The 25,646-nt window shown below is 39.6% G+C and overlaps 1 protein-coding gene across 6 annotated transcripts in view; it reads right to left on the reverse strand.

The window, feature by feature from the left end:
* Nucleotides 1-12,593: 12,593 nt before the first annotated feature.
* Mapk9 (mitogen-activated protein kinase 9) overlaps nucleotides 12,594-25,646 on the reverse strand; it is a 54,649-nt gene continuing 41,596 nt past the window's right edge. For 4 of the 6 annotated variants that reach the window (XM_045152057.1, XM_045152058.1, XM_045152059.1 and 1 more), the window contains exons 6-12: nucleotides 23,985-24,150; nucleotides 22,832-22,903; nucleotides 20,534-20,716; nucleotides 19,109-19,233; nucleotides 17,683-17,746; nucleotides 15,430-15,501; nucleotides 12,594-13,344 (exon numbers count right to left, since the gene is read on the reverse strand). In XM_045152057.1, coding sequence (XP_045007992.1) covers nucleotides 13,202-13,344; nucleotides 15,430-15,501; nucleotides 17,683-17,746; nucleotides 19,109-19,233; nucleotides 20,534-20,716; nucleotides 22,832-22,903; nucleotides 23,985-24,150 — 825 coding nt within the window. In that variant the 3' untranslated portion in view covers nucleotides 12,594-13,201. Of the gene's footprint in view, nucleotides 13,350-15,429; nucleotides 15,502-17,682; nucleotides 17,747-19,108; nucleotides 19,234-20,533; nucleotides 20,717-22,831; nucleotides 22,904-23,249; nucleotides 23,322-23,984; nucleotides 24,151-25,646 lie in introns of all 6 variants that reach the window. The other 2 variants (XM_004666606.2, XM_004666608.2) reach the window with 2 other exon arrangements.

Genomic DNA, 25,646 nt, shown 5'->3' on the forward strand with positions numbered 1-25,646 from the left:
GTGTTTGCTTCTTGTAACTGTGGCAGACCATGTTTGTCTTATGACAACCAGGTTGGATATGACTTTTAAAAATCATATTGTTAGGGCTAGGGAGATGGCTCACTGGGTAAGAGCACATGCTCAACAAGTATGAAGGCCTGAGAGGGCCTGACTCATCCTGGGGAAGCAAAATTCCCCAGAACCCACATAAATAGTGGGGCCACATAGGCCTGTAACCCTGAACTTGTGGGGAGTGGAATTTGAAGAATCACTGGAACTTGCTGGTCAGTCAGTCTGACTGAAAATGACAGCTCTGGATTCAGTGAGAGAGATAAGCAATGGAGGACACCTGGCATTCTCCTCTGGCCTTTACACTTGTGCATATGGGCCTCATTCAACTTCACACACATGCAAAAAATTCATATTTTCAAAGGCATCTGGCAGAAGAAGCTGCTCAGCTCAAGGTGGTCAGGAAGCAGAAACAGGGAGAAAGGGGTTGAGGGGCTCAACATCCTTTGAAAGGACATGTCCCCAATGACCTAACTAGCTCCCACTAGGCTCACCTCACCTTCAACACACAGAACTTTGGAAAAGATTCCAGGTCTAAACCATAGCTGAGTCATTTAGACTAGAAGTATTAGTCCAGAGAAGCAAGAAACTTTCTGAGCTGAGCCAGTCAAAGGGCAGCCTTCTTTCTCCTGTACACAGACTAGGGACATGGGGCTTAGAGAAGGCAGAGGGCTGCTGGGGAGAGGGGTGTGCACTGGTGGAGAGAACCTGCAAAGCTTTTAGCAGTGTAAGATTGGAGATCTGAGGCTAAATTCCCCTAAAATGAATTTGTTGACTCTGAAGTTATAGGGATGGGTGCAAGAGGAGCTTCTAATTCCAGACATTCTGACAGCCAGAGTTTACACCTTTAGTCTCACAGTGCTTGGTACACTAGATCACTGGAAGGGAACCTGGAAACAAAATGGGCAGCAGAAGAAAGCCATGCAAGGGCAGTAAGCTGGCCCTAGGGAGACACGAACACCTTTGGGAAGGGGGCCTTTAGCAATTCTGAGCCCAGGCAGAGCCTGGAATCCAGCTTAAGTCCTGGCAAGAGGCCATTGCCAGGGAAATGAAAACTTAACAGACGATGGAATTTCTGCACAGGTGAAGCAACAAAGTTGAAGACTACTGGCCCAGGGGTGCCAAGAGAGGCCCTGTCCCCATGAAAACACCTGCCAAATTTTGAAAGTGTGTTTGTGGAAGGAAAACCACTCCCCCTGAGGGGCAAAGCTACACACAATCATAATGCCTAGCATAGTATAAAAAATTACTAGGGCTGGGGATGTAGTTCAGCAGCAGAGCTCTTTCCTGACATGCATCAGGCCTTAGATTTAATAACCAGTACTGAAAAGAAAATCAGTGAAGAAAGATTATCATATATGTTAAGATGTGAAGAAGAAACTATACAAAGGGTATAACCAGGTCTACAAACTGTCCAGAAGCCTTTAAATAACTGGAAAATAACATAAAGGAATAAAGACAAAAGTTATTAAAGAGTAAAAATATTTGACAGAATTTGGAAGCTCTGAAAAAGAATGGGTAAAGCTTGAATAGGAACTTCATAGAACTTCATAGAAGATACTTACATGTCAAGATACATGTGAAAGAATTTTTTAACTTTATTTTTTATTTATTTTTTTGAGAGAGAGAGAATAGTTTTATTTATGCGGTACAGAAGACTAAGCCCAGGGCCTTGCACATGCTGGGCAAGTGCTCTACCACTGATCTACATTTCTAGCTGTTTTTTTTTTTTTTTTTTTTGGTACTTAGAAAGGGATCAACTTTGTGGTGTGTATGGTGGTACATGATTGTAATCCCAGCACTTGGGAACTGAGGCAAGAGACTATCTACCTGTCTTCTGGCTACCTTTTAAAACTGTCAGGTGTGATCTTCTTGCTGTGGTTTCTTGTCCTATCTACTCAGTACCATCCATCCTACCCCATCCATCCCAAGCTGGGGCTGAGGACAGACCAGTATCTTTTGATTATAGCCTCTAATTTGGAAATATTCTGCAGCAGTCTTGGAGTATTTGGGTACTCAGAGTCAGGGATGGTGAGTCTGGGTATGGCTGTCTCCAGCCAATAATCTGGATGAGGAGATGCCCAGAGGACATCAGGTGAGAGTGAATGCATGAATAACATACAATGGGGTCAGGGAACCAGAGGAGGAGTTGGGGGCTTGGGGAAACATCACTACACAGTAGAGGAGTCATGAAATTAAGTCTCTAAAAAAATTTTTTTTGAGGTAGGGTCTAACTCTAGTCCAGGCTGATCTGGAAATTTTGTAGTTCCAGGCTGGCCTTGAACTCACAGTAATTCTCCTACCTCTGCCTCCCCCCAACCCCCAAGGGCCAGGATTAAGGCATGGACTACCATGCACAGCTAGGGTTCTTTTTGAAAAAAATTATATTTATTTATTTATGTGTGTGTGGGGGGGGGAGGGAGGGAGGGAGAATGGGTTCACCAGGGTCTCTAGCCACTGCAAACAAACTCCAGACACATGAGTCACCATGTGCATTTGGCTTCATGTGCACTGGGGAAATAGAACCTGGGTCCTTAGGCTTCACAGGCAAGTGCCTTAACTGCTAAGATATCTCTACAGCCCAGGCTGTTTTTTTTTTTTTTTAATTTTATTTATTTATTTGAGAGTGACAGACACAGAGAGAAAGACAGGTAGAGGGAGAGAGAGAGAATGGGCACGCCAGGGCTTCCAGCCTCTGCAAACGAACTCCAGACACGTGCGCCCCCTTGTGCATCTGGCTAACGTGGGACCTGGGGAACCGAGCTTCGAATCGGGGTCCTTAGGCTTCCCAGGCAAGCGCTTAACCGCTACGCCATCTCTCCAGCCCTGGTTTTTGTTTTTGATTTGGGTAGAGAAGGAGCTTTCTCTAGGGAGCCTTCAGCTGGGCTATTGCCCATTTCTAGACTTGCAGTCTGAAGGAACTTCTCTGTGAGTAGCCTGGCCAAGTGCTCTGCCCTCTTCATTACTTATGTCTCGGTTTATACAAACACATGTACATGTGTTCACTCATGCACCTGACTATGAAGATAGAAAGCAGGCCCATGGCAGCCTAATTGCATCCTCACCAATCTTTGCCCTCTTCTGAATGGCTACAAGACCGAATATTGTGTTAGGCGGAGAGGGGTTGGAAGATGTTCTCAAGAGGGCGTGATGGGGCTGGAGAGATGGCTTAGCGGTTAAGCGCTTGCCTGTGAAGCCTAAGGACCCCGGTTCGAGGCTCGGTTCCCTAGGTCCCACGTTAGCCAGATGCACAAGGGGGCGCACGCGTCTGGAGTTCATTTGCAGAGGCTGGAAGCCCTGGTGCGCCCATTCTCTCTCTCCCTCTATCTGTCTTTCCCTCTGTGTCTGTCGCTCTCAAATAAATAAATAAAAATTTTTAAAAAAAAGAGGGCATGATGACATTTGTTGCTTCCTTCTGCTCCTCCTCCAACAAGCCCTACCACTCTGCAAAGGAAGCTCTTTTCTATGCAGTTTTCTGAGATTTTATTATTTATTTGAGAGACAAACAAAGAGGCAGAGAGAGAGAGAGCGATATATATATATATATATATATATATATATATATATATATATATATATATATATATATATATATATATATATATATACCGACACAGAGAGAGAGATTGAGAGAGAGATTGAGAGAGAGAGAGAGAGAGAGAGAGAGAGAGAGAGAGAGAGAGAGAGAGAGAATGGGCGTGCCAGGGCCTCCAGCCACTGCAAATGAACATGGGTCCTGGGGAATCGAGCCTCAAACTGGGGTCCTTAGGCTTCACAGGCAAGTGCTTAACTGTTAAGCCATCTCTCCAGCCCTGAGATTTTTTTTTTTAAAGAAAACAAAAGTAGGCTATCTGTTGAACAGTTAAGTCATTCTTACATTTTGGAGTAAAACACAATGTTGGGTTTAGTTCACATCCATGAAAATAGCATATAATTTTCTTTATATCTTCATCCAATTTTGGAATCTAGATGGGATTAGTCTCATAAACTTGGTTAGAGTGCTTTGAACACCTTTAATAAGATAGGGTTTGTTTTTGAAAATTTACAGAGAATATCTGGGGGCAGGTAGCCTTTATTTACATTCACTTTCTTTGATGTTCACTGGTCCATTCCTGTTTTCTGGAAGCTGTCCAGAATGCACAGGGGCCACACATGTGGGAAGGAAAGTGATGTCTGCTCATCCAGTGGCAGCCTCCAGCTCAGCACAGCCTTCCTGTGGGGCTCCAGCTATCCCCATGCTCACCTGACGGTAATGATACCACTCACAGACTGCGATGTGACTGTCCACGACACAACGTGCCTGGCTCTTCTTGCTCTTGAACTAATCTTGTCATTTTCCTTTCTATGGACTCTGTATTCTGTAGGATCACAACTGACTATCATCTTCTGTCCCCAGTTATCGTTATCCCCACTATGCATTTTTACCTGCACTATCTTTTCTTATCACTACTGCTAAAGATTTGTCTGCTTTATGAATCCTTTGGTTTTGCTTTTTTTTTTTTTTCTCCTTTTTGTTTTCTGGTTTCTTGATCCCCACTCTTATTATCCCTTGTCTGTTTCTTAATGCTCACTCTTTCTGCTTTTGCCCATCTCTTCAGTTGAACATTGAACTCATGTATTGAAATAGTTTATTTTTTTCATTAATGTTCTTAAGCCTATGCTGGGGCTTATGAAATTTGGTTGTAGTGTTTTTTGAGCCTCTTCATTTTTGGGAATTTCTTATCTTTCCCTTATCATTTCCTCTTTCATTCAAATTGCTTCAAGTGCACTGTTTTGTCTCCAGGTGTGACCTTTTCAGAAAAGGTCTATGACCACTGCCTTAGGAATTTGCTGGGACTTCCTCTGTGAATTTATACATAGTTGATTTTCCTTTCAGTTCCACTATGATCAAAAAGAATTTGCTTGTTGGGTATAATATTCCCTATGAACGTAAGTTAAGCAGCAAGATTCCAAACTTCATTTTTTGTTTTTTTAATTTTTTTTTTGAGACAGGGAAAGAGAGAGCAAGCGAGTGAGCATGCACTGGCCTCAGCCATTGCACTCGAACTCCAGATGCTTGTGTCACCTAGTGGACATGTGTGACCTTGTGCTTGCCTCATCTTTGTGCATCTGGCTAACGTGTGATCTGGAGAGTCAAACATGGGTCCTTAGGCTTTGCAGGTGAGCACTTTAACTGCTAAGCCATGTCTCCAGCCTGAAACTTCATATTTTATCCACTTGACCCTTCTTAGAGAGGACTGCATTCAGATTTCAAACTATAGTCTTTGATGTGTTTCTCCTTATAATATTGTCAATCATTTATACACATACACACAGATATCATTATGTACATAATACATATATACATAATACATAAATGAGTGGATGTGTATAATTTTATGTATTTGCTCATTATCCTTAAGTCTCTTAATTAGTTTGTTGGAGCCATTTCTATTGCTGATATATCAGGACTTATTTATGTAGGGATTTCAGTTTTTATATTTATCAGACTTCTTCTTTTTCTGACTGAATTTTCTTCTGACTCAAATAACAAATTTTAATATCTATTAGCTTTCTAAGCTTCTTAAAATGTTACGCCTCCATCTCTGAAATCCCACCCTACCTCAAGTATGTCCTCAGCATTCTCCTTCCTCCCTCTAGTTCTCCCTTCATCTCATCTCCACCCCCATCAGCATACCACCTTCTAGATCTTCACTTCTGAGTAAAGTCTTGTGGCCAAGAAAGGTGTCCGAAGTTCCTGAGCCATTCCTCAAATTTCTCATAAAGCACACAGATCTTCAGCAGTACCTCTGAAGTCAAAATAGACATATTTATTAAACAGTTATTTGAGACAGAGAAAAAGGGAGGGAGAGAGAAAGGTGGGGAAACATGTGCATGTACCAGGGCTTCTTTATTTTTCTGTTTTTTTAAATTTATTCATTTGAGAGGGACAGACAGAGAGAGAATGAGGCTGTTAGAGGGAGAGAGAGAGAAGAGAAGAGAAGAGGAGAGGAGAGGAGAGGAGAGGAGAGGAGAGGAGAGGAGAGGAGAGGAGAAGAGAATGGGCACGCCAGGGCCTCCAGCCACTGCAAACGAACTCCAGACACGTGCGCCCCTTGTGCATCTGGCTAATGTGGGTCCTGGGGAATTGAGCCTTGAACCAGGGTCCTTAGGCTTCATAGGCAAGTGCTTAACCGCTAAGCCATCTCTCCAGCCCTGTACCAGGGCTTCTTGCCAATGCAAATGAACTTCAGACATGTGCATATGGCTTTATGTAGGTACTGGGGAACTAAACCCAGGCTGGCAGGCTTTTGTAAGCAAGCACCTTTAACCACTGAGCAATCTGCCCAGCCCAATATTTAACTGCATGAAATGTTATTCACTGTAAATATCACTTAGATATACATGTAGATATACAAGTAGACATGTACATGTCTATGCATCTTGTAGCTTTGCTTGAAAAACTGTTTACATATATCTCTTGTATACATAAATTTACAGACATTAAAAATCTGGTTGGCTGAGTATAGTGGCACATTACTTTTATCCCAGCACTCAGGAGGCAGAGATAGGAGGATTGCTGTGAGTTCGAGGCCAGTCTGGAGCTACAGAGTGAGCTCTAGATCAGCCTGGCCTAGAGTGAGACCCTATCTCAAAAAAAAAAAAAATCTGGTTATTTGAAAAACTTGAAAGTGGGAAATGCATGCACACACATATGTATATACATATGAATTTGTGTAGACATAGAAGGGTAACACACATGTTGAAAATACTTAACATCTGGGAAATATGAAGATGGGTATATAACAGTTTTCTGCTGTTCTATCAATCTGAAATTATTTAAAAATTTTAAAAGTTAAAACCTAATGAGATCAATCAATAGGACACAAAAATTGGCTTTGTGGGGAGTTTCTCTGGCTACAGTTATGGCAATTTAAATCTCAGATAGTAATGAAATACTTAAATCTAGAAACTAAACCTTCATGTGACATCACATGATGCCATTCTTAAGCCATGCTAATTTTGAACATTGGCTGCTACTTGGAAAGAGCCAGGCTCAGAGGCTTTCTTCCCTTTGCATCTCACCTGACACATATGTCAGCTAGTAACTGTCATCCGGACAGATGAATTAAGGAAATCATTCTTCTATAAGCCCTCATGAGTTTCTCATTCACAGCAAGGATTATCAAGTAAGGTTAATGGCATGAATCTTGTGATAGATGAGTTATTCATTCTCAAAGTAGGAACACACAAATTTCTCATAACAGGTAGGAAAATGTAACTGTATGATGGAAAACTGGACTGTCATTACCCAAACCAAAATAAAATAGGTGGATTTATCAGAGCCTATCTTTCCAAAATGGATCTGACTTACTCTATTCCAAAGGACCAATGGGTACAAGTTGTAGAAGCCATGTCTCATTTTAACTTAAAGAAATTTTATCAGTCAAAACAACAACAAAAAAATCACCTTCATGAAATCCTTGGAGCAGAGGATGTGTGACCAGTTTTAAGGGAATCTGGGTTGATCCTACACCAAATGGGGTGTGAACTATAGACCATCTCTGTGTACTCACATGCTACAACATATGTGACAATGAATTAATTTTAAAGCATACTTATAAAATTATAAGATAATCACAGGGGGTTTTGGAGAGGGAAGAAAATACTTTTTAGAAGGGATGACAGAAGTAGTCCATTTCATTGAAACCCATGGTTTCTTTTTGATATTAATTAAAAATACTGACTAGTGTTGGGGCTTAGAATAAAGATTTCCACTCAAGAATTGTTGTGTGAGTATCAGAGCAAGGACAAGCAGAATGGGTGCAGATCCCACCCACTGGCTTTCCTACATTCTGAGGATGCAAACTATCTAGAAAGGCTTTTTTTTTTAAAATATATTTTAAGCAGGCGTGATGGCACACACCTTTTTTTTTTATTTTTATTTATTTTATTTATTTATTTGAGAGAGACAGACACAGAGAGAAAGACAGGTAGAGGGAGAGAGAGAGAATGGGCGCGCCAGGGCTTCCAGCCTCTGCAAACGAACTCCAGATGCGTGCGCCCCCTTGTGCATCTGGCTAACGTGGGACCTGGGGAACCGAGCCTCGAACCGGGGTCCTTAGGCTTCACAGGCAAGCGCTTAACCGCTAAGCCATCTCTCCAGCCCTAGAAAGGCTTTTTAATTCAGTGCCCATGGAACCTAAGATTCCACGGAAAGTCTGGCAAGATTCTGTGCTCATGGCATTGTTCTAGGAAGTTTTCTCTGGTTTCTCAGGTGTTTATATAGAGAAGAGAGTAAAGAAGGAGATTGGTAGAAACACTGTCTGAAGTGGTCAGGACCGAACCAGTCACTCACCTCCTTATGCAAGGCAAGGTGTGCTTCTTCTCCTCCCTCCCTGTTCATGGCTGTATGGCGGAGGGGTCAGGTGAAATGATTTTGAATTTCCCTTCTAACTAAAACACCAGGACAAAGAAAGAATATATGGATGGGGATATGGCTCAGTAGGTAAAGTGCTTGCTACACAAGCATGAGAACCTGAGTATGGACCTGTAAAACCCAAGTAAAAAGCTGGATCAGTAGGAGCATCTGTAATCATAGTGTTCCTATGACAAGAGGGGAAGTGAAGATGACTTTCCAGATTAAAAGCAAAACATCAAATAAATAACTGTCTTATTATCAAAGGTAAACATTTACTTAAATTAACAGAAGCTATTGAATATTAAGGACATTAAGAAGTTTACACATTATATCAAAACATACCTATACCTCCATGGGTTATTTAAGCTAATAAATACAATTTATTTTGGTGTTATCTACATTGAGAGAGAGAGGGTGGGTAGGTAGAGAAATGGAACTGAGACTTGAGTCAAGAAAATAATTTATCAGGGCTGGAGAAATGGTTCAGTTGTTAAAAGGCACTTGGCTTGCAAAGCCTATGACCTGAGTTCGATTCCCAACACCCATGTAAGGCCAGATGCCCAAAGTGGCACATGTGCCTAGAATTTGTCTGCAGAAGCACAAGGTTCTGGAGCTCCCATTTTCTCTCTCTCTCTCAAAAAAATATGATGATTTTTTTTTTTTTTTTTGATTTTCGAGGTAGGGTCTCACTCTAGCCCAGGCTGACCTGGAATTCACTATGGAGTCTCAGGGTGGCCTTGAACTCACGGCAATCCTCCTACCTCTGCCTCCTGAGTGCTGGGATTAAAGGTGTGTGCCACCACGCCCAGCGATTTTTTTTTTTTAAAGGAAGAGTGTTTTCCTAATCTGGAAGCTTTAAAACTGATACTCATTTATCTGGGATGTGTCTAATTCTTTTAAGAAGAGAAAAGAAAGTGAACCATGGAGGGCCTGAAAAACTTCTGTGGTTTTAAGTTTCAAGTATCTTTTTTAAAAATTATATTAAATCTTTAATTAAAAAATTTTTTTGAGAGAGAGAGGCAGATAGAGAGAGAGAGAAAGGGAGAGAGAGGGAGAAAGAATGGCTGCACCAGGGCCTCCAGCCACTGCAAATGAACTCTGGATGCATGCACCACTTTGTGCATCTGGCTTATGTGGGTCCTGGGGAATCAAACCTGGGTCCTTTTGCTTTGCAGGCAAGCACCTCAACTGCTAAGCCATCTTTCCAGCCCTCAAACATCTTAAAGTGCTCAAAAGCAGAAGGGATATGGCAGCAGTTTCTCTCTGTCTCTCTCTCTCACACACACATACACAAACAAACAAACACACAAGCATCATCAACAATTTTAAGTGATCAAATAGATATGTTGGCAGGTTCTCTTGGTTACATCTTATAAGAAACAATTTCATCAATACTCCAAGTACTTGATTTGGTATTTATATTTTTTTTAACTTAAAACTTACCGCCATTGTTTTAAAAACTTAGACTCAGGCATTTGCAAAGATTTTTGGTAAGAACTGAGAAGTATTCTTGGCTTTCAGTTTGAAAACACTGGAAAATATTGTCTGAAATCATGACGCTTCAACATCTGTCAATATTAAGTCTGTAATCACAGATGGAGATGTGGAAAGATACAGTCAACTGTCACTTAAAAATACACAAAAACTGGACATTCTGTACATTTCTCTTTTAAAATGTAGTCTGTATTATTTTTTACCAACCAAAACACACATCATATATTTTATTATGAAACATTAGGTAATGTCATTTTTGCGATATGCAATTTGAAAGGTAATACCTGCATTTAGTACTAGTTTAAGATACCAGAGGAGTTACAGCAGAACTTAACCAGATGAACTCATACTCATGACTTATATATTATTCAGTCCAGATTAAACATTTAGTGTTTCGAATACAGGGGGCCCACAGAGGGCTTTCTTCTTCCAGCACTAAGTTTAATGTTCCAAAGTTAAGAGTGGAGTCTGGCTCCAGCTTCAGGTGCAAAAGTGCGGGACACTGCACAGGCAGAGTTCCGAGACTACTCTCCTACCTGACTGGACTCTCTCTGTCCTTAAGACCTGTGCTTGAAATTGAGACCCAGACATGGGGGAGGCAGTCATTTCCTTTTTGACTGGAAACTAAGCCAACAAGAACAACAAAAAAAATGAACCTAGTGCAAATTCCAGATAATCATGAATTACCTGGTTTATAAAAATACATGTCCAAAATAGTTGCTTCCAGGGTGTGTACAATATAAATTACAAAAATAAAATAAAAAGATGAAAAATTTAAGCATATTTTTTCAGATTATTTATCTAACATCACCATTGTCCACAGAGATCAGTTTGAAATTGTTTGCATTGCACCAGGACCCTGGAAAACCTAGGCTCAGGAGGGAGGAGCCTGAAATTGAGGTGAGCTATTTCTGAGGCTATTCTGTGGATAGTCCCAAGCACGACTCTCCGACCTGAAGGAAGACGCTGCCCAAACCAGAACAGGCTCCATTCATGACAACAGGCTTACTGGGCAAGCAGAGGAATAGGTGAGCAGAGAAGTCACTTTGTGGGGCATCTTGCTCTAAGTGTCTCCTGGTCAATGGCACTTGGATGACCCCTCATCCTCAGAACATCACTGCTGTTACATGGTATAGGCAGTTACCGCAGCCCAAAGAACTCCCTTTTCTTTGTTTTTCCTTCTAAAGATATATTTAGTGAAGTCTTAAAAGAATGTGTGTTAGAGAGAAGGCTATCATAAGATGCTTATATATGAATAGTGATAACTTTCATAATGTAACACCAGGTCTCCGGGGCCAAAACGACTCTAAGCTATCAACTGGCATTTCTGCCTCCATCCATATTAGTGTTTGTACTTTGTACAAGAAACCATCTGTAAGCATAATATAAAACTTGTCCTTATTTTAAGATTAACTGTTCATCAAGGGTTCCAACTTTAGTATACAACTGGTGCAGAATGAATCAGGTATTTCAGATGACACTTATGATGAATTTCTTATCAAAATTCCTCTTGGAACACATTTTATAGACTGTTCACCAAATAGCTTTCAAAATAATTGAACACAAGCTATGAGTTGGTAACAAAGTAAGCTTAAGGGGAAAACATTCTGAGCACAGGTAAAACCAACACAATCACCATAACTCCATTTCTGCAGTGATATGTAAATACTCAGTATATCTCAATGAATTTTTAATAACTTACATATTAGGAAGTCTGAAAGTATCAATTTCAGGTGAGCAGTTTTAATTCAGAAAATACTCAAGAGTGAATCACTATTCTCTAGGGTTTTCCTTCTAGGTTCTTCTGAAGAATTTTTCCAGAATATTCATGGACTTCCCTTAAGAAAAGGAAATGCCTCTACAAAATAGACAACAACAACAAACTGAAAATCTGAGTCAGCCTGGTGCTGGCTGACACAGCTTCCTCCAGTAAGAAAGAAAACTGGGTTAGAATGTGATACTGGCAAAAAGAAACACTGCCACGTGAGGTCACCTTACTTTATATCGTGAATGAAAGGATGTAAGGAATGGACCCAAGCTGGGTTCTGGAGAAAGGAACGTTTGGTAAATGACTGATCTTGAGAACACTGTCAGTTCTACTCTAATTTTAAAAATATTTTTTATTTTTTATTTATTTATTTGAGAGTGACAGACAGAAGGAGAGGGAGAGGGAGAGAGAGAGAGAATGAATGGGCACGCCAGGGCCTCCAGCCACTGCAAACGAACTCCAGACGCATGCGCCCCCTTGTGCATCTGGCTAACGTGGGTCCTGGGGCATTGAGCCTCGAACCGGGGTCCTTAGGCTTCATAAGCAAGCGCTTAACCACTAAGCCATCTCTCCAGCCCAGTTCTACTCTAATTTTAAGTGACGGATTCAGAAGTCTACTTACTGAGATGGAGGTTATTTATCTGAGAAAGGTGAAATTCTAGGCAGCATTATAATAGTCCAGAAGACCATGAAAAAAAGGATGTAAGTGGAAAGGATTTCAGTTATATATGTCTTTAAGCAGAATAAAACAATAAAAATTCTACCATGCAGTAAAGCTTGATGTAGAACCACCCCAAGCTGGCATTTTAGAGGAAACAGTGTTCATATAAGTGTTTTGGTTTTAGCAGTGATAATTTTTTGCCCCAAATACCACAACTTTAAGAAAAGCTATATTTTTTATTTATTAAATAAATTTTAATTTATTCCTTCTGAAATACAAAAGATAGAATAAATCATATCATAAAAGAGGGTAAAATATTATATGATGGTGGCCAATTAGTACACATAAATCTATTTTTTTCTGGACAAACACCAAATTACTAACGAGGATTATGAGAGCATCATAGTAGCAGCACAACCTGTAAGATTATTTGGCATTTCAATATTGATTCCCAAAGTGCTAGATGGGCAAGTTCAAGCAAGCATTGTGGTCACATGCATATAAGTCCCAACAGTTATAGATGATGAGAACCTGTTATCACCATTACCACACAACTTGTAAAAAAAAAATCTTCTATTCTAATTGCTCACCTGAAATGATCTTGAACAAAATTTCTAAAAGTGTGGTTGTACTTCTTTTCTTCAGACATAATCTGCTTCACTTTATAATCTAAGCAGGCAATCCGACTAGAACTGAGTAGGACAAGGCATCGTGTTTCTTACATGCAGAACATGGAGTTTTTCTATTTGGTTCCATCGATTCCCACACATTTCAGGGCCATGGAAGTGAGAGTTCCTTCACTGATGACAAGTTTGCTGTCTTCAACTTATCATCGACAACCTTCAAGGGGTCCTGTTGAGGCATCGAGACTGCTGTCTGTGTCTGAGGCAAGGGTCTGCTCAGTGGACATGGATGAAATGTCATTGATAGATGACGACTGAGAAGGAGTGGCGTTGCTACTTACTGCTGCATCTGTGCTAAGAAAACCAAATAGAATAAAATCTGAGGCACAACATTGCTGCAAATTCAGGCAATGAGACTTGAGGCTATTCCTTGGTTCTGTCTTTTTTAGTACTCAATTCTAAGTACTACCATGCATGAGTTATTTAAGTATACTATAAGCTTTTGGGACTTTCCCTCAAGTCTTTCTTTTGCCCCAGGTCCCAAGTAGTCTAGGAGTTGCCTTGTGACACTCTTCTTCTTCCATGTGAGTAGACATACATGTGGCCATGTCTCATCATGTTAACCATTTAAAAAATATTTGCTGAGTTCAAATAGACCTTAGAAGGCAATTGCTGAATTTATCCTAAAAGTATTACCTGGAGAAAATTCAAATGCCATGGACATTTCATTTATAACATAAACTCCAAGTATATAGAAAAAAACACATGAACAGTCAAAGAAATGTTTTGTGATAAAGACACTATCTGAAATAAAGATTATATACTTCAAAAAGGAAAAAAAAATAGTGCCTTCCTATGTACTTTTTTTGGTGAGTCCAGAAACCTGGTATTTTAACCCTTGAATGCAAATGAAGCCATACTGTTTCCTACTATCCATGCTTTAGTCTGGTTTCAGCAAAGCTTCCACATTCTCAGAGGTTAGTGTGTGTACACTTAAATTTGTATGTGGCTAACAAGAAGATAAAATTTTGCTAATGGTGTATCATCTTTCACTACCTGACACATGTCATGCTGAGTATGAAATTCAAGATTTAAAATAAGCTGTGCAAATTTACATTTCTGTGAATATGCATATATGTGTATTTCAAGTGAGAATGAGGAAATAAATACAATTAAGGTTTCACTTAGTAAACAAGTAGAAATCAGCAGATATAGAATAATATTACTAATAAGAGATTCTCCCATAATCACAAAATACCTAGCCATCAGGCTTTTACCACAAGGTAGGTTAAGTACAAAAATGGGAAAATTTTACAAATAATTTTATCAAAAGTAAAACAAATATTGGGGCTGGAGAGATGGCTCAGTGATTAAGGCACCTGTCTTCAAAGCCTAAGGACCCAGGCTCCTTTCCCCAGTACCCATGTAAAGCCAGATGTACAAAATGGTAAATGTCTGAAGTTTGTTGTAGTGGCTAGAGAGCCTTGTGCACCTATTCTCTCTTTCTCTTTCTCTCTCTAAAAATAAATAAATAAGCAAACAAATATATACATATGTATACACACACACATATATATACATATATATATATATATATATATATATACACACACATATATACAAATATACATGAAAGAAAAACAGGGCTGGAGAGAGACGGCTTAGCAGTTAAGGTGTTGCCTGCGAAGCCTAAGGACTTATGTTCGACTCTCCAGGTCCCATGTAAGTCAGACGCACAAGGTGATACAAGCATGAAAGGTCATACATAAGCACAAGGTGGCACACACATCTGGAGTTCAAGTACAGTGGCTGGAGCCCCTGGTGTGCCAATTCCTATTCGTCTCTCTCTCTCTCATAAAAAAAAAAAGCCAGTTTGTTGAGCTTGCCTCAGAAATAAATAAATAAATAAACAAAATAAAAACAAATTTCATCTTAAGCAGGTTTACATTAATATTATTCTCTAAACCAGATGGGACCAGTACAAAGGTCATGCACATTGAAAAGGCTTTATAGTCAATTTTCTCATCTTTATAATGAGCTGGCAATAGCTGTTACAAGGACAAAACAAGAATGTTTAAAATGCAGTGCGCTCAAGGACTGGCTATGAGTAAAACACAAGTTGCCACCCACAGCACAACCATCAGGACAGGCCAAGAGGAAAAGACTATTTCACAAGCATTTTGTTTATTTGTTTGTTTTCTTTTGCTTTTGTTTTTTTCAAGGTAGAGTCTCACTTTAGCCCAGGCTGACCTGGAACTCACTCTGTAGTCCCAGGTTGTCCTTGAACTCACAGAGATCCTTCTACTTCTGCCTCCTGAGTGCGTGACCACCGTGCCTGGTCTTACAAGCAATTTTCGCATTCAATGGTGGCTTAAATAGCCATCAAACACAGTTCCACCATTTATGAAATCACACAATTAAAGCAATCACTAACCTGAAGGCTGATCTTTTACAACACCATTCTTGCTTCTTTCTTCCCAATCCATTACTTCTTTGTAAATTAGCTCTTCAAACAGAAATGCAAGTTAAATTGCTTTGCCATTTTCTCTGAATCTCTAAACTCTGCTTCCAAATCAATGGAATTGTGATACATAGCTAATTCATTAATATAGTCAACTTGGACTAAAACACCTGTGTGTGTGTGTGTGTGTGTGTGTGTATTTATTTATTTTGTGTGTGTGATATGTGTATGTGTTCACATGTATGGACAAGTGTATGTATGCATGTGTGGAGGCCAGAGGTTGATGTCAGATTTTTCACTGAAACCAGAGCTCACTAATTTTGCTAGTCTAGTAGCCTGCTTTTCCTTGGGATCCACTGTCCCTGCCACTGGAGCACTGGGATTACAGGCAAACTGCTATGCCTGCCCAGTTTTTGCAAGTTCTGGGGATCTAAACTTTGGTCCTTATGCTTATATGACAAGCACTTTTATCCACTGAGATATATCTCCAGCCCCTATAACACCCATCTTATCTTTCCTTTTCTGAGGTAATGGGGAATCAAACCCTGGGCCTTGCACGGAAGCAAGTGGTTGCTTACATTGCCACAATGACTGTGGGTGATTGTACACCATACTGGAAGGGCCCAATACATGACAAATGAGGACTCTGCTGACCACAGTCCTTAGTGGTTACTGTTCCTGCTTCTGATTGAAAAATCACTGATTTAGTTTCTTTGCCAGTTTAGGTTATTTTGGGCTGTGTGGTTCATGTTGTTATCTTGTCTATTTTTTAAAAATACTTTGCATGTTTATTTAAGATGGGGTGGAGAATGGTCATGTGAAGACCTCTTGCTGCTGCAAATTCCAGATGCTTGCACCACATTTATGCGAATACTGAGCAATCAAACTGGGGCTGGCAGGCTTTGTAAGCAAGTGACTTTAACCACTGAACTATCTCCCCAGTCCTCTTTCCTATGCTTTATTTTCTATTGAGAATACTTTTATTATATAGGTATCATACACTGTTATTTAGGAAGCATTTCCAGACAGGAAGGTCCTTTCACAATTTCCATTTGACCCACACAAACTACACTGTACATTCCTGGTCCAGCCTGCATAAATGAGATATCAGTTATTGCTTTTTGAATACAGAACTGCAGTTAAATAGAATCTGCCCAGCCAAGATCAAAGACCATCATCCTCTTAAATCTCAATACCATGTATACATGTGAATACAAACTAAAGATGTATTACAGGTTACTCCACCACCATTAAATGTTAGTATTAAAATCAAATACCATTTCTCAAAAAGTTGTGAGAAGTACACTAGTATTTATAGGCCCCATTAAATTATTCATAAATAAAATTTGTATTCTCAACATAGTTTCTCAAAAATATAGAGCCTCCACAGGGACTTGGGGAAGTCACCATGTGCCTACCTTTTTCAAATAAACATATGAATAAAGTTTTAGTACCTTAAAGGTACAGATAATTAAAAATTTTTTCCCATTTAGAGAATTAAAACTTTTTTTTGCTTTGTTTTTCAAGGCAGGGTCTCACTCTAGCCCAGGGTGACCTGGAATTCATTATGGAGTCTCAGGGTGGCCTCAAACTCACGGTGATCCTGCTATCTCTGCCTCCTGAGTGCTGAGATTAAAGGTGTGCACCACCACGCCCAGCTAAAACATTTTTTTTTCTTTAAGAAGGAAAGGAAAATGAAATAAATCATCAGCAGACCTATAAGTCTTCTCAAACCAGAAGGCCCCTTTTGACCATAGGGCTGAAAGTGTGTTAAATAATACAGTACAGAAAGCTCTTGCCTCCTACAAGAGGGCTGCCTATTTTTTTATTGGCAAATTTTCACAAACTATTTTAAAACATGTACTTTAAACATGGCTTAAAGTTTTACAGAGTTCATATGACCTTAGTAGGAAACTGTAGGTAAGTGTGGCCTGTGAATTTGTGTTGCTTGACAAATGTTCACATTACCAAGATAAGTATGATACAATTATAAATCAATATTTGATCACAGAAAACCATGTGAAAAGCCCTTAATGTTTTCTTTGAAGCCAATAGTAGGAATGCATTTGTGTTGTACTTCTTTATTCTTCAACTGGAAAGGGAAGAGCACTACAGGGTCTCTGTGTCTACAGCTCCTTCCCATGGGCTAATGTCAAAAAGCAAAAGGCCTCTGCTTATAGGGCTGTGAAAACTGCCATAAATAAGGATAAAATAATCTTCCATTACCTTTCCACTCTTCAATTGCATGCTCTCTTTCTTCCAACTGAGCATCATAAATTTGAGGTGGTGGCTAAAAATTAAATGATAGGTAAGGTCAACAGTTTAAACTAATGAGATGTGACAGAAAGGTAGCAGCGCTTCCCAGAATGTGGACTCAGTTTAACTAGCAAATGTTTTTACAAGATTTCTTCATCTTAAGTGTGATGTTGTATCATGCTTATCAATATTACAGTGACATTGTAGTTTTAGAATCAAAATAAAGAAAAACCAAAAACCGAGAGTCGATCAACCTCTCAATAATCATGTAACCTTAAGACACTATAGACGTGTGCCCCAAAGTAATTTTAAAAGAATTTAATAATCACCAGTTGTTCCCTTGTGATCCCCCAGGGACGAGGCTCTGTGCTAGTTATTGTGTGAGGCGCAGCTCTTCCTTAGAACATACTTCATATGGTCCATATGAGTGAGACCCAGATAAGGCCCATATGTTCCATCCAGAGCTAAGCCCAACTCATTAATATGCTGAATATCATGAATATACCAAAGGCTAATCACAAATCCAATTTATTTTATATAAAACAATGTTAAAATACTGGTAAAATCTCTAATCAAGATATAGATGTGTGTTCCACCACTGGAATGATTTAGGCATATCACTGTGTCATTCACTCACAGCTAAGGACCATTCAGACAAGTGACACTATGTATAATACTTATGAACACCAAACATGGAAGGGAAGTTCATGTGCAGGGAGCTGGGAGGCCTGGGTGCTTTGGGGAAGGATAAGCAGTTTGTCACTTCTGGTAAGTTGCTTAGCCTTTCTGAATTGAGGGTCTAAAGAAGGTATAACTAAAGATCATGGCATAGTACCAGTCACAGAACAGATGCTTCAGTTTTTTTCTTATTTTTTTTACTTTATTTTTATTTATTTATTTATTTGAGGGGGGAGAGAGAGGGAGGGAGGAATGGAGGGAGGGAGAGAGAGAGGCAGGCAGATAGAGGGACAGAAAGAATGGGCACACCAGGGCCTCCAGCCACTGCAAACAAACTCCAGACACATGTGCCCCCTTGTGCATCTGGCTTACATGGGTCCTGGGGAATCAAACCGAGGTCCTTTGGCTTTGCAGGCAAACGTCTTAACTGCTGATCCATCTCTCCAGCCCCAGATGCTTCAGTTTGTGTTTAAAGACAACTACATCTCCACAGTATAAGCATGCTCATGCCTGAGGAACTCTAGACTACAGCCCCAGTAGCAAGTGGCTCCAAGGGTGCTAACCTAGGTCTCAGATAGCCCTGTTCTAATGTTATAATCAGGACCCCTAAAGTCTAGAGCTTGCTATTTTTATATAGCTGTTTTGGACTAATAAACAGAAGATCTAACAAGGAAAGTGAGCACTCTACATAGTCATCTTTTCCAAATAAGACACTTACTGCTTCTGCTTCGGTGGGGTCATACCAAACAGTAATATATGGATGACGCAAAGCTTCATCGACAGAAATTCGTTTGTCAGGATCGATCACTAACATTTTGGATAACAGATCTCTGGCTTGACTTGCTAGGGTGAAAACAAATACTAGATTAATATACTTACTCAGTTAACATGAAAACACAACACCATACTTTAAAGAACCAAGCAGATAGTCCAAAGATACAATGACTTGGAGAAACGTACAATGGGTTCTGTATCAACAGAGCTCAGAACTTTTAAAGGTCCAGTGGCCACTATTACAGACCAGGCTTTTAACTTTTTTTTTGTTCATTTTTATTTATTTGAGAGTGACAAAGTGGGGGGGGGGAGAGAATGGGCGCACCAGGGCTTCCAGCCACTGCAAACGAACTCCAGATGGTGCACCCCCTTGTGCATCTGGCTAACATGGGTCCTGGGGAATCGAGCCTTGAACCAGGGTCCTTAGGCTTCACAGGCAAGCACTTAACTGATAAGCCATCTCTCCAGCCCCCTCCTTTTTTTTAAATGCCTCTGGATCTTGGAGGGAGGAGAGAAAGCACAGGCCCCAGTGTATAGAATGAGGGCACCAAGCAGCCTTACAGTAGTGTCTAGTCAGGGCCCAAACCTAAGAAACCATGGCAAGAAAGGTGGCAAGTGCCTCAACCAGGATGACACTGCCAAGAGCGTAGGGATGAAGTGCAGGGAGTATTTTCATAATTACAGTAAAATGAAATCAGAACCAACTTTTAAAACTTCAGAGTAATCGAGTAATCTCACATCTCCATGGTACAAAACACTTCACAGACACCTCTGCTTTGCTGAACTGTGGACAATGTTGGCAAGTAGACTTTTTGTTTGTTTGTTTTCTAATCTAGGTAAAAAACTCAACAAGTTCAGTGACTTGGGCATAAGGTTTAGTGAGGTCTCAGTAATTAAAGTTCATGTGCATAGGCAAAGGAAAGATGAGCTTTTCTGATGAAGGTGAAGCTAGCCTTGATATGGGGGAAACACAGCTATGCTTTTTCATCAAGGACACAGGAGAAAGGTGGGCATCTCTTCCACTGAACCACTTTCATATGGTTTCTGACTCCAGAATTGTTACTGAAGTATTTTTATAATTGAAAACTGTCTTGAATTTTGATTGTTACATTATAAAACAAATATTTCAGATAAATTTAGATATTTTAATTTTGGCCAAAAGCTTTAGTTAAGCCATTTTATTGAGAACAAGATGCTTGGTCTTTGCTTTTGTTCTACAGTATCTTGATGTATATACCTTCAGTCTATGAGTGATTTTAAGGTTTAAACTATTTTATTTCCTAATATTCACAGATTTTCAAATGTAAACATAAAAACATGAAAATACCATTTGAATTATGAAAACAAATAAAATGAAAGGATGGCTTACTTTTTATTTTGTCTCGCTCAGATTCTGATGGAAATATCCAATCTGGAAAGAGCTCTTCAAATTTGATTCCAGGATATTTTGGTCTGTTTTCTACATAATTCCTCACAGTTGGCTGAAGCTTCTTCATGAACTCTGCTGATGGTGTTCCTAGCTGCTCAATAACTTTATTCCATTGATCGATATCTAAAGATTCTCTTGAGGAAAATACAACTGAAATGCTTTGCATTCATAATACATACAGTGACACCATTCAAAGAAATACTATTTATGCCTCAGACAAGTGGTAACTAGGCTACCTCACTGGGTCAGCAGAAGTATTTGGGGCTACTATCCAAGTAAGGTCTGGGTTTCCACAGTACTTAAAAATCTCTTATGCTCTGCATCTTTATAAACTAAAATTATAGTTTATTAAACCAACAAATTCTACATGCCTTTCAATTCTAGTTCAAAATAAAACAGTGACAAATGATTAAACTTATGATAAAATGATTAAACATGAAATCAGATAAAAGTCACATAAGCAAACTGAAATAAATTTTCATACAAATTACCTTAGATTCATAGATCTGTAAAGGAGAAAGTAGCTTAGAGACTGATCCAATCTCTCTGCTCATAACTGGGCAACCAGAGTGTTGTATGATGGGCTGGCTAAGGTTAGCATTTTGGCTTAGTTCTTTCCCACAGACCACACTCCTAAAACTGTTTTAGACAATAATAGCTTTCAGAAGCCATTCTGTTGTACTTAGCATTGACCTGTCCCACTATACCTACAGCATCTAACATTTGATTTCCTTTCAAATTACATGGTCTGGGGTTCAGAGTCCAGGGTGCATAACCTACTCAAGGCGTCAGGAAGAAGTCAATCATCCTCAGGGGCAACTTCCCCACTTGTACAGTGCGGATGATACCAGCTTTGCCTAGCTCACAGACTTGATTACTGGGCTAATGTGTGTGGGAAGTAAGGCCAAAATATACACAGCTATATGAGAGAACACAAAAACCATAAACACAGGATCAAAAAAAAAAAGTTGGCATTTCCTAGAAAATGAACTTAAGTCACTATAAAATTATCTAGGGCCCAGGCACACACCCAGTTTTTCCAAATGTTACAATTCAGAAAACTTGTCAAGGAAATAGGTTTCAGAGATTCAAATTATTAGTGCAATTACTCACAAAATAAATCTTCCTTATTAATAGTTTGAAATAAATCTAAGGTAGGACTACAAGAAGATGGAAAAAAAATGTTAAAACAAATTAAAATGCTATATTAGCTTTAAATATTATGTAATCTATAAGGAAAATGTAAATAAACAGATAAAAATAAAATCTTTGTTCAAGTTCTTAATGTATAAAGAAATATTTTAAGAAAACTGTCTTCATAAAATTATAAAAACTAGAGTTTTTTCATGAGATGCATATAAAACTCTAGAAAGCTTGACTTCCATTAAAAGTATCCATCGATTTAGTCTTAGATAATCATTTTAAGCTTTTATCACAAAAACAAAGTCAAAGACTAATAAAACTATTAAGTTAGAACACAAATGAAAAAAATATATATGACAAGCCATGTTAATATAAAAATATTAAAGATGGAAGAATGACTGTACAAAGAAAGAAAGCTATTAACTTTTGTATTATCTTTTCTCTCTTAAGATGACTTGCTGATTAAAGCACGAATTACTCTTTTGTATTTAAATTTACCTTCCCTAGTGTGTCACAAAATAACTTGAGTGGAGTTCTTTAAAAAGAAAAAAAATCAGTAAAGTAACAAACTAGAAGTTTAACATATTGTTCCTCACAAAATTTTATTTTAACCCTTTTCACACAGGTTACATAGTATGCTTCAGTTCTTACTTTGAGAGAAAAATTTCAATGGATATCAATGACTAACAAAATCATGTATTAGTTAAATCACACAAGCATATTAACATATTAAATTTAGATAGCATCTTCCCCAGTTAAATTAATGAACTAATTTTAAAACAGTATTTTCACTTAAATCTGAGAATGTATTTATCAAGAGGAAAATAATTTCTTCTATTATCCAGGTATTTTTATAAAATAAAAAGCTAATAAAATTAGTCTAACTTAACTACAAAATTGTCACAGGTAGTTGTAAAAAAGAAAATGTAAAACTGTACCACTTGGTGTGTGTCACTAACTTAACACACATCACAAAGATCCCTCAGAACACAGTCTAGATCCCGACATTTCCTTTCGAGCACCTGAGTAAGCAGGCATAACCATGCTGCCCTTGGTATGGAAAGCACGGTCAGTCAAGGTCCTGGGGAAGGATACGGTCAGTGCCTTGGAATATCACACAACCTTTCACCAGCTCTCCCATGATGCAACCCACTGACCAGATATCAACTGAAAATAAAATGAAATGATAAAATTATGAAGTGCCATGAACAAAAAAAAAGTGAGAAAAAAAGATAAATATGGAAAAGTAAGTGCTAGCTAAGGGTGTCTTTCACATGGTATAAATGATTGCTGACTCCTATTTTAGCCAGCACTTTGCAGCTTTGAGGGCTTTAGTGCCAAAGATTTCAATACTTTATAGCTTAAAAAACAAACAAACACACACACACACAAACAAAAACAAATAAAAAAGCCAGAAACAGGAAGTTCCAATGGACATAAAGCTTTTTAGGGCTATTTCCCCCACCTCCAAGCCTGCATGGCCAAGTGCTGGGTCTCTCCCTGTGAAGGATACAGTCTCTTCCTGGGAACAGGACTTTATGGAGGACCATTTCTGCCATGATGCACCCGACAGACCAGATGTCCACTACCAAACACCATGTGATTAAAAGCCAGCCAGAGAGCCCACACCTCTTTTCTTCAAGCCCCTCCCAAACATAGACAGACCCACTAAGCATCAACTCATCAGGGGGAACTTGTAAAATTCCTCTCTGTCTTCTGCATGATCACTTTCTAAGTTGCCACCTCAGAAAGGCAGCAGTGCTCAAAAGGGAACGCCTCCTGGCAAGACCCACCTGAGCACAGTCGTGTGGTCATTTCCCTTGTCTGTGGGATCCAGCATGGGGCCCAGCCAGAGCCCACACCTAAGACATGACAGGCAGAACTATATAAATCCCACCTCTGGTGGATGGGCTCAGGCACAAGCTGTCAGGGAATCTAATTTTGTCTACTTTCTTTGGAAGCACATGGACCTGGGTGTCTCAGAGCATAAGCTCACAGGCTGCCAAATACCCAGTATGTACATTCTTCTCTAAGGATACTATACTTTCACTGAGAAAAGTTCAAAAATGCTAATTTTAAAAATGGAGGATTTTAACAAATAGGAATACAAATTTAAGGCTTCTTATTTGTAGGTTATAATGCTCTCCATATGGCACAGTCCTCAAACCATGTTTCATATAATTTGAAGGAAAGAAACAGCTAGTGATGACCACCAGGGCTAGTTTCTTGCAGCTCTGCCTATACTCACCATTCTCTTTGTAGCCCATGCCAAGGATGACTTCTGGGGCCCGATAATAGCGTGTTACCACGTAGGGCGTCATCATAAAATTGGTACAGGCTGTCCGGGCCAGACCAAAGTCAAGGATCTTAAGAGTGCAGTCTGATTTTACTACAATGTTGCTAGGCTTCAAGTCCTAGAAAAAGATGTGGTTTAAATTATCAAGATGGATCAAAAAGCATGCTCAAGATACAGTCTCGCAGTGGTGAGGGGCTGTGGAATCAGTGGCTACTGAACAAGGCAAGTAGGAATGAATCTGTGAGACCCTATCTCAAAATAAGTCATGATTCAGGTACTCACTCTTACCCCTATTTACTTCTTTGTATAAAACCTGCTAGTGGGGCTAGAGAGATGGTTCAGTGGTTAAGGTGCTTGCCTGCAAAGCCAAAGGATCTAGGTTTGATTCCCTAGTACCCAAGTAAAGCCAAATGCACAAGGTGGCACATGTGCCTGATATTCTCTCTCTCTCTGCCTGTATGTGTGTGTATACACACACACACACACACACACACACACACACACACACAAATGCACACCTGCTAGCCTAAAAGTTCCTTATATATAATGGCATAGTATTTGCATCTAACTTATGCTTAGCCTCTCGCATATTTAAAATCATCTCTATATGACTTAAATACCTAAAACAATGTAAATGCTATTAAAATAGTTATTATGAGTCGGAGAAATGGCTCAGTCATGCAAGCATGAAGACCATATATGGGAACCCAGCATGCATGTAAAATGTCAGGGACAGCAGCATGTGCCTGCAATATCATAGCAGGAGGAAGCCTGGGGCTGGATGGTTGGCTAGTCTAGCCTAAGTGGTAGAATCAGGGTTCAGTGAGAAACCTTGTCCCAAAGAATAAGGTGGATAGTGATTGAAGAAGACACCTAACATCAACCTCTGGCCTCCACACACATGCACGTACATGTGCACAACACATATACAAGCATATATATATATACACATGCAGGTAATGTAAAAAAAAAAAAAAGAGAAAATAGATACATTGTATTGTTTAGGGGGCAATTAAAAAAGTTTGTAAGTGGGCTGGAGAGATGGCTTAGCAGTTAAGCGCTTGCCTGTGAAGCCTAAGGACCCCGGTTCGAGGCTCGGTTCCCCAGGTCCCACGTTAGCCAGATGCACAAGGGGGCGCACGCATCTGGAGTTCGTTTGCAGAGGCTGGAAGCCCTGGCGCGCCCATTCTCTCTCTCTCCCTCTATCTGTCTTTCTCTCTGTGTCTGTCACTCTCAAATAAATAAATAAATAATTAAAAAAAAAAAGTTTGTAAGTGTTTCGTACAGATCCAATTATAAAATTTTATCTGTTTATTTGAGAAAGACAGTATATGGGTGCAACAAGGCCTCTTGCCACTGCAAATGAATTTCAGATTCATATGCCACTCTGTGCATGTGGCTTTATGTGGGTATTAGAGAGTTGAACCCAGCAGTGCCTTAATTGTTGAGACACCTCTCCAGCTCCAAGATTCCCCCCCTTTTTTTTGTTTCTTCGAGGTAGGGTCTCACTCTAGCTCAGGCTGACCTGGAACTCACTATGTAGTCTCAGGGTGGCCTTGAACTCTTGACAATCCTCCTATCTCTGCCTCCCAAGTGCTGGGATTAAAGGCGTGC

The sequence above is a fragment of the Jaculus jaculus genome, chromosome 6 (genome assembly GCF_020740685.1).
Source record: "Jaculus jaculus isolate mJacJac1 chromosome 6, mJacJac1.mat.Y.cur, whole genome shotgun sequence".
Taxonomy (NCBI): domain Eukaryota; kingdom Metazoa; phylum Chordata; class Mammalia; order Rodentia; family Dipodidae; genus Jaculus; species Jaculus jaculus.